A 19,868-nucleotide genomic window follows, 5' to 3' on the forward strand; every position below is an offset into this window, starting at 1 on the left:
ATTATTTACATTACACAGTCCACCTCTGTACAGATGGTTAAAAGCCTTTAAAGCCTAAATCCTACAAGAATGATTGAAGTATTGTCCGGGTGTGATCTGAAAGGATAGCAGGCATGAGCAGTGGCTCAGAGCAAAAACATTGAAATTGACACACCTGCACTCTCAAAATGTGGAACAGTGAATCTCACACACCTTCTGAACAGCTGCTAATTAATAGGACAAAACGGTAGAACTCCTGGATGCACTTCATCCATGATCTAATTGTGCAAACATTCCTGTCTGATCTGTGCAGCTTTGCAATGGTGATTCTGATGTCTTCTCTAATCTAACTGCTAAATTCAGCAGATGTTTCTGAAGACAATAAGAGGGCAGCAGTATATTTTGGATTACAGCCTGGTGGAAACTGGTCTTTACAAAGATGTTAAAGTATCAACCTCTGTTAACAGCTATTTCACAGTTGAAAGCTTAGGCAATTTTCAGTCATGGCGACAGACTTGCAGCTGTCAGGAATGGCTAAAGGACATAAGAGATGTACATATTATTATTGTCATATTTTGCAGTTTTTTGACAGCAGATGGTGTTACTTTGCGCTTCAACTGGGCTCCCGAAGATATACACTGGTAACAGGATAAGAGGAGCTGTCAATCACAGGCAATGTCAAAGAGAACTTATGAGTTAAAAAAAATAAATCATAACAAGTTTAGATAGACCATATTGTGCATCCTCAAAAAGAAATATAATAAGTTGCCATAATCATCTTTACACTGTGTGTGTACATCATGGTGAGCCAGTGAACTCGTCTTCTGCTATCTCTCATTTGACTTCCTTTGCCCGGAGGACGCTACGCCCACTGCTTGTGTCTTGTTACGTGCCTGCGCGCATAAAAAACAGACAGACTACACGAGAGGCAAAATACACAGTCGCGAAACATGGCGAGGTTAAGCGAACATGGGATTCGTCTGAGTTCAGTATGTATTTCCCATTTTTTATTTGTATGACTTTTGCTTCAGAGGCAGAAGAATGACAGTTAAAAGTGAAACGAACTCACTGACTTGTTCTTAATTTCATTTCAAGATGAGCCCGTCCTTCCTGAACAGCAACTCTACAAGTCACACCTGGCCTTTCAGCGCGGTGGCAGAGTTAATAGGTAGGTCACAATATTGAATCAATATTATCGAAACTTCGCGTGGTCCCGTGCACCTGCAGCCGTGGTGCGCGCAACTTGTTGCAACTTTCATTGTTTTCATGCAGTCTTCCGCTGTCGCACGCACAGTGGACTGTTGCGTTAAACAGACATTTGTGTTGCTGCTAAGATGGACCGAATGGACTTCCTCTTTCTGTTCCACACCCTCGACGAGTTTATTACTGCTACGTGCCTCACATAATTGTCAGTGTCTGCTGACTGTATGGCGTAGGGGAGTTTCATGGTAATAAGTATGTTGTTAAGTAATGAAAAGTGAGCTTATTGTACTTTATGTTGTCAGTTATCTCACTAATAATATAGTTATAATAACATGTAAACAGTAGTTAAGTTTTAAAGTCCCTATGTATAGAATCACCATGGCTCCATAGGTCTTTGTGTTTAAAAGGACAGAGTGAGGCCAGCATTAAGAATCACTCCATGATTTGTACATGTCCCCCCACGTGATACAAAACTCTGTTTCTCTTTGATCAACATTTGTTGATGTGTCGTTTTTCCACTCTGTGCACTCTCATTGGTCCAGACGTGCTGACCATCTGTTGGCTGCTGAGTTTTAGCAGGAACATCTGTGGGAGTGGACTGTGTAAATGTAGGTGCACCCTGCACATCACTGCTTCCGTGATAATGTAAAGACAAGGTGACAAGAGTGCAGAGTTAGGGGCGTTACATCGGGAGTTCATATGTTGGCATTGGAAAACTAATGTTATTAAGGGAGTACCTGTGGTTCTCAGAATAGTGACTCAATAATTCACAAAAAGCTGGACAGCCCTGCAGCAAATTAACTCTGGGGATATTATGTTTAATGTTTGTTCAGCTGTCAGAAGGGTGTTGATCAAGATATGACATAAGCAAAAAGATGCACTTTATTGGTGTCAAGCAAGGAGCGCATAAAAACAGATGCATGGTAGATTAGAGAAGTAAACTCAAACTTTAATTTACTATATATTTATTAGCATTAATAGCATTTGTCTTTCATTCCCTGAAATTTGACATGTGATGGTAGGAAAATCACAGATGTATAAAATTAATGATGGCTGAATTCTATTTAGATGCTTCAGTTTTAGGGTCCTGGTATGTGCATGCTGGCTCACTGTCATGTTTACTGAAACACTTAAAGGGATAGTAAGTGATTGTAATCCAATACACTTTTTTGGTAAATTCAGTGAATATTTGCTCACGGTTTTCTAGCTCTCCGTTTTGTGTGTGCTCTGAAATTTTTTTTTTGTTTTTCCTTACATGGCTGTGTAAATGGAAAACAAAGTAATTGGTGTGGAACCTGCAACACAACATTGTTCCAGCCAATCACCAATAGGTGTCGTTAGTGCTTGTGCACAGCAGTGATGTGGGGAAGATGACAGAGGGAGAGAGAGTTCTATACACTGGCACATTCTAACGTGCTGGACTCCAGGCACTGTGAAGAAGGAGAGATGTCCGAGAGACAGCCAAAGAGGAAAAGGTCTGAAGAGTATAAACAGAAAAGGGAAAAAAGAGAATTTTGTGAAAAGCAGCAACAAACTTAATAAATTTGTAAACCTTGGTATTCTAAAGGTGCTATTCAAATATGTTTTGATTATAGTTAGATTGATTGATTTAAAAAACAATCACAGTTTTATAAAACCTGGGGCTTAATTTTCACCCCACTTTGTGGTACAAATAACACTGTAGCTATTCAGCAAGTCAACTGCTGCTATTTGGGAATGTCATGACATTGCTAAAAGAAGTCATAGGGAGCAAGAAACATGTCAGACAATCAGCAAACCCCCAGGTGTGTCAAAGATGTTTGGAAGAGAAAACAAAGGCAAATTAGTACTAGAGCTGTCTAGCTGATCTACACTGCAATAAAAGGTTCTTTATTTCCATGTCTGCCACATGGATTATCAACTAGTGAGAATAGACTTTTTGCCTGGAACATTTAGCCTCAGTTTTAGCCTCAGTTTTAGCCTCAGTCTTGTGGCACACTGGAGGCATCAAGTTCTTAAGACCCTTTTTCAAGGTCCCCATTTAACACAAGTCAGCTTGAAACAATAAGTCAGTAGGAAACAGCATTTTCAACCAACTTACTGAGCTAATGTTTGCTTAATTCTGCTATTCCAGCTATTCTAGCTATTAGCTAGCTAGCTACAGCTGCCAAAATAGACATTCGCCAGCCAGAAATGAGAAGCCTGCTTTTGTGTACCTGTCTTAAATCAATGAAAAATAACACATCTATACATATGAGTAAGGTTTCCGTTTGTAAATGTAAGTGTAGTGTAAGTGTTTGTTTTACGGCTTTTGTTTTGTTATTTCCTGTAAACACAGAAGTAGTTTATTTTGAACAAGTTTAAATGTAGCGACAAACGTACATTGATAGTAAAAAGGTAACAGGAAAGGTAAATAGTAGCCTACGTTACGGTAGCACACTGAGCTCACAGGGACTGATAAGGCTGAACGGGGAGAGTGTAACTTGAGTTTAGCTCCAGTCGTAAGTGGAAACAATTATGTGTAAGGAATGTATATATTTGTAAGGATTTTAAATTTATGTGGTAGGTAATTTTGCTAATAAGCTTTGTGTTGGTATTGGCTAATGAATGTAACGATACTGAGTTGTAACTTATTTCTCTTGCCTTCCTGCGTGCTTACACGTCTGTGATCAGTTCTTATATTGGTTTAATGAAGTGCACAGCAAACAAGTAAAATTACTTTAGACTATCAGTCAGTAGCTTTCATTAATTTTTGTATTAATTTTTCTATTCTATTATTAGAAAATAGGACTGAAAAAACATTTTACTCATTCATATTTGTAAAAAAAAAAACTTTTCAATTTAATTGTTTTGAATGTTCTACCTCTGGTTCTGCCTTTGAACTAAAAAAGAAATAATGATTTGACATTTATCGTGATTTGGTTAAACTGTTCTTCTAATTACAACTTCTAATTGTGGTCCCAGTCCTCAGTAATTGGTGAAATGGAGGGTTATTATTACCAATAAAAGGGATATAAACACCAAGTGTGAGTGAACACTACAAAAACAAGTTATAATAAATCAAAACTTTTCTTGAATAATAATGAATTGTAATAGTTTTTTATATATCTATAATTACTATGAATGGACCACATAGCAGAAACACTAAATCAATGTGAATGAAGGGTAGATGAGAAAATCTCTCTTCCCTCCACCCTACAATCTGTATGACGGTCTCTCTTTCCCTATTGTTAATTGTTTTCTTTCCCTCATGTTGTAGACAATGCATCAGATCCAGGTGTGTCTGCTAAACAGATCTGGATAGATGTAGTTGAAGAAGCTGGTCACCTTTGTCTAACTTTCACTGATAATGGCAGCGGCATGACCCCCAGCAAACTGCACAAGATGCTCAGGTAAGGTGAAGTTGACATGTAAATGAAAAACACATCAAAAATGTAATGGCATGTTGCAACAGAAATGTAATCATTCACACTGACATAGTTTCTTCTGTATTTTAACCGCAGAGAGTGACTCACCAGCATTTGTTGTATGTACATGTTGTATTCTTTCTCATACCACACACACACACACACACACACACACATTCAACCACAAAGACCCTCATGTCACAGTGTCCATCATATTCACACAGTACACACAAATAAACATGTGACACCAATAAACAAAGAACTGAACCTGGGTGTGTTTCCCAAAAGCATCATTGCTAACTATGGTAGCAACTTCCTTGGTTGGAAATATGCAGTTGCAACGCAGCTGTTTCCCAAAACCCTAGTTCGAACTATGGAGGTAACTAAGTTGGTAACTTACGTGGTACGAACCATCGTTAAGCGATGTAGGTGTTCCCCGAAACCATAGTTCTGACGAACTTCCGCAACTACTGTCGTTAAGTTGCATAGTTCAAACTACAGCTCCTGACCTGTGGTAGAAGCTCAGTTCATGGTGACTACGTCACAGATAGCGGAAAATGCAGTCTTAGGAGGTGGATGTAATGTGTGTGAGCAGGGAATGTTAGATAACCCTGCTATACAAATATATTTCAGGCAAAGTTTTTTTTAATTGCAGTTGTAAAAATTATTTTAAATGTATTTGTCGGTCATGGGTAAGGTTGCATTAATTCAGTACTAAGTAAGTAGTGCAGACCATCTACAAAAAGCAGGTGTTTTTCTCACAAATTACCCATCTGTTCACAATAACTTAATTTACCCAGTCACCCAGTACAAATGTTAAAGGACAAAACCGAAAAAGTAAAGACAAGACTTTTAATGATACCTTCATGTAAACATTTCTAGGACTACGAGGAAGATGGATGTTCTCTAGTCTTCATTACAAACATAAATATAAAAAGGGACAGCATAAAATTCATGAAAGTACTGTAATGGCGCTTTCAGACCAAAAGCGAAGCGAGCGTTCAGTGTAGGTGACGATTTTTAACTCAAGAGAGAAATTCGCATGACGCTGTGTTGCGATAGCCTATCAACGTTGAGATTGTCCGTACGTCACCGACAGCTTCAGAGCGTTGTGTGGAGAGGGCCAGGGAGAGCGGGCGATTGAAAATCTGCAGGCCGGCTGAGAGCTGCTAAACTTGGGCTAGGGGAGCAGGGAGCAGCGCTCCAGCTTTCGGACGAATAAACACCCATGGTCGGACTGGATTTTCCTCTTACAACTACGCCGTTTACTCGAGGGAGGAGCTCGGAGTAAACTACCTTTATTAAATTGGCTTTTTACTTTAGTTTTTATAATTACAATGTTGATTTATCTTCACTCGAGCTTCTCAGCGGCTAGTTTCCGTGCACATCCAGTTTCAGTGTTGTTAGCGTCATTTGGTACTGCTTCATATTTATATAAAAACCGGACAAAACTGGACATTGCTGGGAGACAAGAAAGCGAGGAGGTTGAACTACCTGGTGAGTTCAGAAAACATGTGTATGAAACTTTAGTCCAGCTATCGTTGTACTTTACTGGGACCAAGTTAGCATAGCATAGCCCTGATTGATCCGAACTCCATTCAGAAAACAAACATTTTAGAAGTTGTTGTCCTGCTGTCTTGCTGACAGACCTGACAAAGCATGAATTCATATGTTTAACAAAACTGCATCATATTGTAGTTATTTCGGCATCAGTTTGATCCATTTATTGCTATTTAATCACAGCAAAATGTTTACTTTGGTTTCATACAGCTGTAGTAGTGGCGAGTTGTGTTTATACACGTCATCACGTTAAAATCGCCTTGTGGTGTGAACACTTGCAGCGAATGTACTCACGCGAGGAGAAAATTCGCGTTTGGTCTGAATGCGGCAGTATAAACAAATCCCTGAGAGCTTTCGTTGAAATGAAGATACTTGCAGATAAAACCTATTTTACTAAATGTCTCGTAATCGTTAGTAGTTCTTAATTCTTTCTTCTAAAATGTTGTTATTGCTATAATAAAATAGCTATAGCTTATAGCATAATAATGTCACTTAATATCGGTCACAACTTACATATTTAGGCAGAATATGACAACGTTTTGTGAGTTTCATGCTGTGAAAAACAGGCAAACACATCTGAAAACAAGTTAGTTCTAATTATGTCACGGTGGGACTAACAAGGTACAACAGTTTTGGGAAACAGTTGTACTTCAGATGTTGGTTAGTTTAAGGATGCATCTTACCAAGATAATTCAATGCTACCAATGCTATCCGTGGTTGTACGGGAAATGCACCCCCTGTTAGTGGATTTTTCAGTAACTGAGTAACATAGATTTAACTTAAGTATGTAAATAACGTTTTTTTCTTTCAGTTTCTCAAATGTGAGGATTTGCTACTTTGCTCTGTTATTTATATAATTATTTACTAAATGTCTTTGGACTGTCTTTTAGACAAAACAAGCAATGTTTACATTTACATTTACTCATTTGGAAGACGCAATATGAAGCTTTGCTCTGAAAAATCACGATTGATTATTGATGACTCACCCTCCCTTTCACCATTATGTCCAGCTTTGGATTTACAGAAAAGGGTTCAGGTAAGGGCAGTCAGCAGGCCATTGGCGTGTACGGGAACGGTTTCAAGTCTGGCTCCATGCGCCTGGGCCGCGATGCGCTCATCTTCACCAAGAATGGCGGCTGCCAGACTGTGGGAATGCTGTCTCAGACCTACCTGGAAAACATCAAGGCCCAGGCTGTCATTGTCCCCATTGTCCCCTTCAACCAACAAACCAATATCCTTCATGAAGTGATGGGCATGGGAAGGAAAAAATAAGAAGTGTGTGCAATAGTTTGTTACTCAGCATGAGTGTATCTTCATGAGTTCTTGGTGTAATAACTAGAAACCATCAAGTGCATTAGCATGACAATTTACAGTGTGATTGTCTTAAATGCAAATTGGCAGATCGAGCTGTTTGCTCTTTCACTTTGTGTGTACACATTCCTTTATGTCCTGACCTTAACTGAGCGTTACAGTCTCTGGTGGTGACTGAGGACTCGGAGGCCAGTCTGGCAGCCATCCTCCAGCACTCCATCATCACTTCCCAGGAGCAGATACATGCACACTTTGACTCCATTCTCTCCAAAAAAGGCACCAAGATATTAATCTGGAACATCCGCAGGTCCAAATCACATATTTGCTCATGCTGAATTTAGGTTAAAAGTGAATGATAACAGACGTGTTTCATATGATAAGACTAACACCACTCTCATATCTAGGGAGTAAACAACCAAGATATAACGTGTTAATTAGTGAGCTTTAGAGGTTCAGGCACAGTGCCAGACCTCCTCCTTTCAGTCTTTATACTAAGCTTACCATTTCCTGGCTATAGCTTTATATTTACCATACTGACATGAGAGCGGTATCAATCTTCTCATCTAACTCTTGGCAACACAGCCAGTAAACATGTTACCCAAAATATATTCCTTTAGGTAGAGTTCACAAAAGCATTCTTGGTTTGAGTTTGTAGTTCCTAGATGTGTGGAGGTTAGGTCTAATATACAGCATGTGGGACGGATGAATATGCAAACCTAGACTCCAACAAAGGCCGGCACATAAGCATGAACACACATGTGATATTTGTTTAAGCATAATTTAAAACAAATCAATGCAAAACAACACACATTCAAAAACAAACCCTCATATCAGCATCATATGAAGAGCAGAGACAATGTGAAGCCCTTTGTTCTCGTGGCTTTCATAAGAAACGTTCTCTAATGGCTGCTTAGAGCAACGGTTCATGTTAAAGAGTTTCTTAGACTTTCTTTCACTTCCTCTTTACATTGGAGTCTCCATTGTGATCCTTCAAAAACTGTGAAGCACTTACCAAGATTAGCCAGAGAGAGATTAAAATCATGCTGCTTGTACTCCAGGATAAGGCGATTACACTCAAATTGGTCTGGACAGTGGTGCCCGTTAAACACATTCATGTAGCTTTAAAAAACAGAAAATCCAGCAGGTGTTAGATAAACTGCTAGTCTGAGAGCAGTGGTGCAAAGTGTGTCATTACTAGTTTTAACAACCGCTCCCTCATATGTCACCCTGAAGGGCCAAAGATGGCAAGCCAGAGATCGACTTTGAGACAGATGTGAGTGACTTCCGTTTGCCCGATATTCAGATCGAGGAGCTCAAGAAGGGTCTGAGGAACAGTGGGTCTCTGAGAGCCGAACAGAACATCCCAGACATGCACTACAGTCTCAGGGTGAGTATGAGTGAGTATGTCACCTGTGTGATAGTATTTATGAATAAATCCCCTGAATCCCATCATACAAAGATACAAAATGTCCCTTCTTCTTCTTTCTTCACTGAGGAGTATATAAGGATGTTGGATGTTCCACCTGCTATTGCAAGAAACACATCAGGACATCTTTAACTCTGGTTCTATTGTCAAAATAGCATTCTCTTCCTGTTTAGTGTCTTCATAGTGTTTGGTGTTTAATATTCTTTCCAACAAGTGGATAAGAAGAATTCTGTCATCCAAGGAAGTTCAGTTTCATTGCTAAATCACACCAAACAGTGTAGAAATTGACAAAACAAGGTCCATTTGGTAGCTGTTCTTGAGCTTTTGATCATATCACAGGATTTTATTAAAACATATTTTTGCTGCCCTGCTGCTTTCAGCAATGAATTTTTCAGATATTCAAGTGGATTTTCAGTGGTTTATTTATTTTATAGAGGTGGTATTATGCTCATTTTCAGGTTCAAAATCTTATTTAGGTTTACATGGTTTAATTTTCGAAAAACACAATAATTTCTGTCATACTGTACATTGCTGCAGCTCCTCTTTTCACCCTGTGTTAAAGGCTTCGTTTTTAGCTTATGGAGTGATACATCTTGTCTATAAATGATCTTTGTTGGGAGTTGCACATGCACAGTTCCTAGTTAATCAGAAACAGAGAAGGGCAGGCCAGCGAAAAGACCGCAAACAGCTTCGATTCAGCTGTAGGCTATATGTTGCCGACCAGGTTGACAATTTGGACTGGAGCAAGAGTTTCAGAGTGGTGAGTTATTAATCTGTAACAAAAGTATTTTTCATCCATAAAGTTTTAATCAAGCTCTGTCTCTACATCACTGTAACAACTTCATGTCCATTGACTGCCTGGAGGGTAGCTAGTGTTTGGAAGGGAGAGGAGAGGTGGGCGCTGCAGCTCATTGTTTTTCCACTGGTGTTTTTGAGGCCGTGTCGGACTAGTCGCTCAGCGAGCATTATGACACGTATTTTCATTGTGATGTCACAAGACAGGGAAGTAAAGGCTTGACTACAAACCAGCTATTTTCAGGCAGTTCAGAGCAGTGTTTTCTGTGGGAGATGGGAACTCACTTTGGGGTGGACTTTGGGCTTTTTCACTTTGCAAACCTATTACATGCACAAAAAGATATATAACTCAATAAAGGAGAGGGAAAAAGCAAAAAACCATAATACCACCTCTTTAAGAATTTAGAGATTTTTTTCAACCCATGTAGGACTAGGTCATTCTTCAATTTACCTGGAAAAGAAAAAATCACCACAATGCAAGATACAAGCTTTTAATGAATTACAGTAGATTTAAGGGTAAGTGATGAGGTGGTTGTGGTAAAGGTTTGGGTAAGCCCCTACACTACATAGCATACTTAAGTTAGGGTTAGGGTAGTTATGTGTGTGTGTGTGTGTGTGTGTGTGTGTGTGTGTGTGTATTTGACAGTTTCAAGCACAACCTGAGTACTTTTACTACCCCGAGATGTACCTGTGGTTTTGTAGTGACACTGACCGAGTTTCATGTTAAAGCCACATTGAAATTGTAAGTGGTTCAAAAATCCCATCTCTGTTTTGACAATCTTAGAATCATTGTATGATTCATAATTACATGCCGTTTAGAGCATGTAAGAGCGTCTTAAGCTTAAATAATGTACCCTCAGGCTAAGATATCAAAATGAGTGTTAACAGATGGTGTCAGACCAAAAAGACGAATGAACAGTAGGTGTTTTAAATTTGAAATGTCTTACTTTTTATACACTCTCTCTGTCTGTTTCTCTGTTCGTCTCAGGCCTACCTCAGTATCTTGTATCTGAAGCCAAGGACACAGATTATACTGAGGGGCAAGAAGAATCTGGCGAAGCTGGTGTCGAAGAGGCTGACCCACATTGAGCATGATGTGTACAAACCCCACTTCAGTGTATCCCTACACTATCTGTATGTTTCCCTGTGTGTGGTGTTATAAAGCCAATTAATTGTCTGCAAAGTCCAAAATATCTACAATATTTAACAGATGTTTGAGAAGGGAAAATGAAAACAAGCGGCACAGATTCAATTCATGTGGTTTTCATATCTCTTTAGAATGCATTATTGTTTCGCTTTCATAATTCTTGTTGTTGTAAAATGAGAATTTTGGCAGTGTGACTTTGCTGTAGCCTGGGAAAGCCTTTCTGTTGTTTTTGTTTTGGCAAGGCCAAACTTGTTGCACATAACAAGAATGAAAGTTAAAATAAATTAGGCAATTACATGGACCTTTTCTACACAGTTCGAATGCACCTCTCTCTAAGCTGTCAGGGGTGTTTGTTAGCAGTTTTTTGTTTTTTAATGAAAAGACACATTTGCTCTGGAAATATAAGTAGGATAGGTAAGATATATATAGATAGATAGATAGATATAGAGATAGATAGATATTATAAATGCAGAATTATGCTGTATTTTAAATCTACAATGCCTACTTTAAACAACTAATGTTAATAGTAAGTGATTTCTGTAATTTGGAGATGCGAGTCTGGGCACAGATGAAACATGCTTGTTGAATGTCTGACATCTTGATACTTTTTTTGGTACCAACTGAAATCTGTCTGTAGCACAGAGGAATGAAAACGGTCAAGTACTGAAAGCTGGTATTAAATGTCTGGTCAGATTTAAACCAAAAATGGCCTACCAAAATTCTCGTGTATAGACAACAATTAACATTTTAAAACAGTGGCTTCTCTTGTGAAATGAACTGATCTTTCTCAAAAAAACGTATTGATCGGCTATCTTATCGGCACTAGTGATGAAGATATTCACTCAACACTCACGTGTCTCAAGTTGGTGAGCAGTGTGGAGCTAACATTTTTGCAGTTTCAAACCTTTTCCTTAATGCACTGTTCAGTTTTCCCCATTTTTTTCTGTTAAAAAAATTGCCTCCTTTCATTGAAAATGTATTGTAGTTTCAATAATTGCAGGTACTATTTTATTCCTTTAATTAATATCAACCACAAACTGTATAATGTGGCTTTTGCTTCTGTTCGCCACTGATATCTTGAGCTTGCAAAATATTTAGATTACCTGATATTATTCTAAACCTTCCAATGTCCAGTGCTGTTAACCTTGACTGGTGTTTGTCAGAAAGAGAAGGTAAAGGTGACTTTTGGGCTGAACCCGAAAAACAAGGACCACTACGGCATCATGATGTACCACAAGAACCGACTCATTAAAGCCTACGAGAAAGTGGGCTGCCAGCTGAAGGTAGAGGAAAATTATTTACTGTATCTCTTTATGCCTGACAAATGCAATGTTTGCATCCAAATGCTGTATTAATGGATACCTGCCTTTGCTTAAATGTCACTTCCCAATGTCCCACAGACTTCAGGTCAAAGGGCGGGAGTCGGGGTCATCGGTATCATTGAGTGTAACTTTCTCAAACCAGCTCACAACAAGCAAGACTTTGAATACACCAAAGAATACAGGTACAACATACACATACAAAACAAACAAAAGCAGACAGACACAAGATGTTTTGTGCTAAAATGAGCTATAGAGTATCCAGCTTTTTAGGTTGATGGTTGACATACAGCAGATAAGGGCAGAAAATACTGCTACACACTGTATTCGCAAAGTTCTGAGCAAACATAGCACCACTGACTTTCTTCCTGGAAGTGTTTAGAATTTCCGCAAATGTGAGTGCATTATAGCTGAACAGCTGACCACAGCTGAAATCTTGACATTGATCCCAGTATTGTTAAAGTTGTTTTGGCCACAAAGTAGAGGAGCAGACCTTGTTTAAAACATCTGAAGAAATGTGTTGTCTTTTCCTTCTCCCAAGACTCACCCTTGGTGCATTGGGCCTAAAACTCAACGACTACTGGAAAGAGGTGACAGAGAAGAAGGCAAGAGAGCGAGAGTTTCAGGCTCTAGAGAGAGATGAAAATGAAGGCGAGCATGACCATGCCGAGTGAGTGTTTTCATAACTTGTCTCCGAAATACATAAAAGGCGCTTAACGTTATTAGATGTTCAAAAAACAAGTTCATCTGGTTCGTCTGGCTGTACCCAAAACTGATAAAACCACAGGAAGAGTGAAAACAATTTGTCCACGTTCTCCTTACCTTTTATGGAAAACGACGGTAAAAGATCCGTTGATAACCCTCACATGTAGGAACTTGTCAGTTCAACTGAAACTGAAAATAAATCATTCTTTTCCAAAGCGTGAAACCAGAGGATTGAGATGCTGCTTCTGGACCGGCTCTGTTGACATTAGCATAGAAGAGAAAACATGTGGACTGGATGCCTTTATAGCCTTTTGAGCTTTGTTTATATGGTGTACTGAACTAGAAACCGAAAAATATTTTTAGCTTGTACCGTGGTAATCGATGTCATCTGTCCAGGTCAAATTGATCACTAAAGGCGGATAATTATTATAACCGAATTATTATTTTTTCTTTATTTCTAATTTTATTGACTTTCAACAGTGCAGCTGTTTAAAATGTTTTCAAATTACTGTACAAATTAAATTACTGTACTGTGTGTAATTGATATGCACTACACATTAATACTGTACTGTGTATAAAATATAGCTTACTATAGTTCAGGTTATAATTAGGTTATAGCCTAAAACCGTATTGTGCTGTTTACAGATACAGTAAAGTCAGTAGTGTCAATAAGCTACTAAGCCAAAGCTTGGCTGTGGTTTCAGTCATGAAAATAAAATGAAGAAAAGATTAAAAAAAACAAAACTGACCAGTAGCAGAGTTTGAATACAAACGTATTCATACAATATTCTGATTTCTTTCCATTTTTTGTCATGTATGAAAAGACCCAAAATGAGCACTATATGCTACTACTTGACTATTACAAGATTATTATTATAAAATGATGATAGCATTTGTATAGGAATGATTCTGTTCCATGTTTGATCCATATAAGTGTATATATGATCACTAGAGATGATCATTATAAGCGGTTTCCACTAGATGCTCTTGATCAGAAACATTGCTGTATACAAATGTAGACTCACTGAGATCATTTTAAAATATTTAATAATACTTTGGGGAATTCCCCGCTAATGCCAGCTTCTGTTTACTGACAGTTCTCACACACGTATGTCTGTATTTACAGGGCACCCATGTGGTTACAGTGTGAAGAGTGCCTGAAGTGGCGAAGCGTCTCTGCAAATCATTATAAACTGGTTCCTGAAAGCTGGACCTGCAGCCAGAACCCCAATCCACGTTACAAGTGTGTATTTCTAATTATGGCTTTCCTGCATTATTGTTTTTTTTAATTGAATAACTGTCACAATCAAACAAACATAAAAGTAACAATTATTCCACACTCAACATTTATAAAGTATTAAAGGAGCACTCTGCTAAGTGACATCATCAGGGTTATCTTGGATTGGACTTTTGTTGGGGACCTTTATTGTATCTCTGTCTCCCTGGATTCCTGTCATATCTCTACAATGTCTCTAATATGTCTATAATAAAAGATTTAAATGCCCCAAAATAAATGAGTAATCACATGTTTAAATCCCTGATTGATTTGTAAGTTGCAAAACCTCACTAGTGTAAGCTTAAAGTAGTGATGTAAGACTCAAGAAATCTACATGTGCCTCAACAGTTAAAGTGTTTGTGTCGGCTGTAGCCGGAAGGCCCTGAGTCTAACTTTAGCAGTAGTTGAGTTGCTAAGCCAGATCTCTGTGTCTTTCAGAAGCTGTTTGACACCAGAGGAAGCAGAAGAAAGTGAGGAGCTGTTAGCACCGAGCTACCAGAAAACCCACAAGAAGCAGTAAATTCCCATTTCTTTCTCAAAGTGTGTGTGTGTGTGTGTGTGAATTCACAAATGGACGTTTCATACTGCTCCCTCTGCACTGCACGCCTGCTTGTGTATGTGGGTTCACATGCCATTTTGTGGTTTCCATCTGTCAGTTTCATGCTCTTATTTCCGGTGGTTGCCCACGTGACTGTGTATTTCTGTCTGACAAGCTGAGAGAACTCTAGTTCTGCTATACTCCAGCCTGACTATGATCGACACAGAAGGACTTTTTTTGTTTTTCCAAACATGGTGACATTTTATTCAGAATAAAGCTAGATAACTTTGGATAGATAACTAGGTTGCAAGCTAATTAAGTACAGACTAACTTACAATCTAATGTCATGTATATAAAAAGTAAAAAATATCATAAAACATTTCATTAGACTATGGCTAATGCTGAAGGGCTACTATCTGTTTTTCTAGTGCTTACCTACTTTCATAGTAACCAATAATCATTCTACCAATTGGATTGGAGACAAAAAAGCCAATCAGAAATGACCTACTGCAGTTTTCTGATTGGCTGTAACTGGGGCATCCACAGAGAAGTGCCCAAGGGTTTGGGAGCACAGAGAGCAGGAGAGAGGGCAAATTAGTAAAACTTATTTGGATGACAGCAAACACAGTTTTGGAGCAAGAATAGATTTTTGTTTTCTTAAATTAAATTATGTACACAATAACAATTTCTCCACAAAATTATTTACATGCTTGCATTTCTCTGCTCAAGATGTCCCATCGTGCCTTGAGGCTTGAACACATATACATATGTTACATAATTACATAACACCAAACAGTGTACTGCGCATTTTAGACTTGCCTTTTTATGCCTGCTGACCCTTCATGCTAAAAATCACAAAAAGAGTTCTTGTTGTTTCAGAATAATCACAGAGATGAATTATATTTGTCAAGGCAAGCCATGAAACATTTAGTTTCTTAGACTTAAACCTTGCCATATTTTGAGTGTCTGTCCCTCTCAACTCTTTAATCTGTTTTTTTTCTCACAGGGAGCATCCCAAAACCAGAAAACGAGAAAAATCAATGGAGGTAGGTGAAAAATTAGAACCTTTAAGCAAATTTCTATAGGTAAAGGTACCAGTGCACTGTTTCGCTGTACCACTTCTGGATATACTGCGTGTATTGTAAGTGTTCCTGGTTGTTTGTGTTGCAGGTGTGTGTGGTCCAGCAGCAAAAACATCAAATCCTCTCACGCAGTTCATCAGAGCCGAGCCAGCCCACACACACACCTGAGCTCATAAGAACAGCAGATCGAAGACACACAGTGGAAAACACACTAGACCAAGATGAGACAAACACAGATCACCTGGCAGATGATTGTACAGACCCACACGCACATGATGATGCACAGACAGATGAAGTCACACACACACAGCACAAGCACATTGGAAGAGACTCAGTCATTAAAGACAACGCAGGAGTCACAGAAGAGCAGGCACATGTGGAAAATGAGACAAACAATCAAAGGCTTGACGATGAAGAGAGAGACAAAAGGAAGGACACCAACATGGAGCCGTTGGAAAGAGAGGAGGGGAAGACAGACACATTAAGGTGGAGTAGGATGCAAGTACATCCTTTAAAATACTGCACAGTGTATTTCACAGTAGTGCCATCTTTTGCAAAAGGAAATCCACTGTCGATTCAGTTCCACATGAGAAACTTACAAAGACTCCACAATAAAGTTGTGTGTGTTAATGCAGTTGGGAGTTCATCTGATAAATGACACAGTTCAAGGTGTTATTTTAGACATTTCCTTTTACATCAGTGTTTGGTTATTTCTGGGTGTCGTTTTTGAGAACATTGTTCTGGAGGCAAGGCCTTTTGGCTGTTGATGCTCAAATCTGATATAAAGGTGTGCTTGTACAACAGCCAGAGTTCTCCTCCACAGACAATTTAAAGGCTTTGCCGACTGTTGTATGATGTTTCAAGAGCACAGAGCCAAATCACTCTAGGGTGGCAGACAATTTTGTGGGTGATAAGCTAAGTCATTAGAGGTGGCTATTAAGCATTACTGACACTGCTATGAACATGACATTAATTGACAGTAAACACAATACGGAGAAGATGCGCTGGCATTTTTCCAATTATACAGTTACAGAAGTTACAGAATTTTCACACAGTATTGGTCTTCAAACAAACTCACTAGCTTTTGTTCTCTGTAGCCACAAAAGGAAATCAGGATCATTGTTATACCGTGTGAAAAAGAAGCCATGCCTTTGGGGGGAGCCACAACCGGACTCAGAAAACATGGCAGAAGAGATGAATCCTGAGAAACCCAATACACTGTCTTTGAGGAAGTCCAAGCAGGACAGCAGCAGCCGAGGAGAGAAACCAGGTGACGCGGTACAGCGAACCCCGGCCAGCCTCACTTGGACCCACTCGCTCCCCTCCACCCAGACTGTGATGGTGTCTCCACTGAGTCGAACAGAAGGGCCGTGGAGCAGACCGCTGCCTCCGGAAGGGAGTGACCGGGAGGCTAACGCGCAGAAGCTGACTGGGTTGGAGAAAGAGACCCAGAGGCTGCGGAGGCTTCTAGGTCTGGAAATCACAAAGACAACTCAAGGCACGATGACAACTGCTGATAGCAGCGCTGAAAAGCCAGAAGGAACCAGCAGGGAGGTCGGCTGCCAGACGGACGTGGCTGAGGTCAGCAGAGTTTGTATATCTGTATTTTAGATTCATTATGATGACGAAAAATTACAAAACATATTTGCTGTAAAGGAAATTAATAGGGAAGCATGGAAAGGCTGACCAACAGAGCTCAGAGTGCTATATTACAATATATGACCACAGTGCTTGAGAAGAAGAACTTATAAGGTGACCTAAAATGCGATTGTGATTCAAGGTCACCTACATCTGCTCAGACTCATTAATCGACGGAAAGGAAGAATCTAACGGCGAGATCTAAGTAACATTCTGCTGTCCTTCCTCTGCATCAGAGCTCCTCTTCTTCCAGCAGCCGGGCCCAGACTCCAGGAGCTCAGAGTCAGAGAGCTGTATGTGGGCAGAAGGAGCTGCCTGACCCAAACAGACCCAGGAAGGAGAAGACGGAAACTCAGAGCAGGACGAGAGTCAGTGAAAGTGAGGCCTGTGAAGACGGCAGGTGTGTATTCATGTACACGTTGAGTTCTCCTTGCATTTTTGTGTTTGGCTGATGCTGGTTGACAGTGAGTTAGTGTACTGGTCAGAAGTTAGGTACTCAGTCACAGCTTTTATTTATAGATCTCGGTAGAGGATAGAGGTAAAACAAAATCCAGTACATGCAAAATAAGTACACATGAAGAAATAGCTGAATGAACATCAGCCTAGACTGCGGTTTGCCTTTGTGTAATTTTGTTAAGTTAGACTTTCCAAGCATGACAAACAACTGTCTCTATATAGCTACAGTATACAATCTTGGTTTTTAGAGGAATTTCCTATTTAACAGATAAACCAATCTTAGTATGAATGCCAGCTGCTACCTTTACCAACGTACTATTTTTTTTTTCTCTCACTTCTCGTTTTTTAACATTTAAGTGAAGTGATGTCATTTTCTAAACACATCTTTAGACCTTGGTCTCCATGTTTACTGATGTGTGAATAAAATAAAATAAAATTTACCGAGTGACTGAAATGTTTAATGGTAAAGCGGTTCCCCAATCAGATCGGCACAGGAGAATCTGCGTGGCATCCGTAACAACGTGGTGGTGCTTCTCACGGCTCTGCTGCCCCAACTGGACCTGGCTGGCATCAGTCTGGAGACCACAGACGTCGACAATATCCTGCAGCAGATCGTAGAGGTCAACTCACTGAAACTATGATCAGTACTGTTTGCTTATTATTATGCCAAATGCTAAATATACAGCATATGGTAATAATTATATTCTAGTGGTCACTTGGAAAGTAATGTCATTTTCACTTTATTCTTCATTACTGGAGGTGCTTGTGGATGAACTCCATAATATAATGTTTTTATATTCTTACGTTCATCGGTTTGACGTCTTAATAGAAACAACAATCTGCAGCTGGTTTTAGTCACTCAGAGAGAATATTTTAACTTAATCTAGAGGAAGAAAAACTATGTTTGAAAATGTTTTATCCAATTCAGAGTTGTAATACCCAGCGTTCATTGGCTACACACACTTTTTTTTGTCACATCATTTTCAAACTTTGTTGTGAGCCGGCCAGCCCCATTTCTGTACAAAAATTAGCTTTTTAATTTTAACCAAGCTCTTCATTTGAAAAAAGTGCTATGCGCTGCTGTTATTTGCTTGGCTTAAGTTTTTATTGACTATTTAAACCAGTTTTTATACATGCGTGGCATTAGAGTGTCATGAAGGAATGCTTGTTTCTAGATTTGTTCACATATCCTTTATAAACGTTTGCATTAAAATACTGAAACATTTTATTGTACCCTGCCTCTTCATTTTCAGTTGGTTCATCAACACTGTGCTCTTTGTCCAAGGCAAAATGCTGAACTTCTGCAGTACATCTTATTTGCCACAAGGTGGCAATGACGCCTAATAATTAAAAAAAACATGCTTGCAATCTCCACATTTTGAGTGTTTAAATTGTGGTGACCTCGAAAATCCTCCTGTCATTACATTTGACCATATTTGCTGTTTTGTTCTAATTCTATTATATGTTCCTTGTGATGTTTGGGTTATTATTGTATTCTGGTACAGTTATGTATTAGGCTACAACATTACAAGCGCAGCATACAGTCAGCCAAAAGCTCTGGTTACAGTTTGGACAAATTGTTAATATAATAATTTTAGGGAAATTTTATAATATTTTTTCATAGATTGACATACTCCTATTTACAGCTGTGTGTTTGACTATCTGTCTATCTTGTCCAACTAGGGTACCATGACCAAATAAGCCAGACTTTATAAAAGGTTTATCAGTTGTAACTAATGGCTTCATTAAGGGTTATTAATGCTTTATAGGTCAGTTATAAACATTAACAACAACAATCATTTAGCTGGTTTTTACCCTGTCTGTTTTGTGATAACGCAGTTATAAATGTTGGCAATCCATAATGGTCCTATGTTTCCCATTTTCACATAAGTGAATAAAAGTTGCTGGAGCAGGATCAACACCAGATAAAGGAATCTTTCACAACCTGGCAGCCCAACATTTTTATTTGTGTATTATAATGGGTGCCTTATTAAAAATGCGATAGAAGATTAGCCCTCTGTTTTATATTTATGTAGGCCCACGTAAT

At 39.0% G+C, this 19,868-nt stretch overlaps 1 protein-coding gene across 2 annotated transcripts; it reads left to right on the forward strand.

The window, feature by feature from the left end:
* Positions 1 to 817: 817 nt before the first annotated feature.
* On the forward strand, positions 818 to 19,047 carry zgc:152774 (uncharacterized protein LOC553526 homolog). 2 transcript variants are annotated; one of them, XM_038698805.1, is made up of 17 exons: positions 818 to 968; positions 1,075 to 1,147; positions 4,421 to 4,553; positions 7,139 to 7,359; positions 7,599 to 7,746; positions 8,673 to 8,826; positions 10,649 to 10,777; positions 11,971 to 12,090; positions 12,208 to 12,311; positions 12,668 to 12,796; positions 13,958 to 14,074; positions 14,546 to 14,623; positions 15,652 to 15,691; positions 15,816 to 16,213; positions 16,825 to 17,308; positions 17,602 to 17,765; positions 18,306 to 19,047. In XM_038698805.1, the coding sequence occupies exons 1-17, from the start codon at positions 930 to 932 to the stop codon at positions 18,460 to 18,462; spliced, it is 2,688 nt and encodes an 895-aa protein (XP_038554733.1). In that variant the 5' UTR covers positions 818 to 929; the 3' UTR covers positions 18,463 to 19,047. The 2 variants fall into 2 exon arrangements, with proteins under 2 accessions (XP_038554733.1, XP_038554734.1); XM_038698806.1 differs by lacking the exons at positions 818 to 968; positions 1,075 to 1,147 and adding an exon at positions 1,221 to 2,657.
* Positions 19,048 to 19,868: the final 821 nt, after the last annotated feature.

The sequence above is a fragment of the Micropterus salmoides genome, unplaced genomic scaffold, assembly GCF_014851395.1.
Source record: "Micropterus salmoides isolate LMB-PRFRI ecotype aquatic unplaced genomic scaffold, ASM1485139v1 Ms_hic_scaffold_5, whole genome shotgun sequence".
In the NCBI taxonomy this organism is placed as follows: domain Eukaryota; kingdom Metazoa; phylum Chordata; class Actinopteri; order Centrarchiformes; family Centrarchidae; genus Micropterus; species Micropterus salmoides.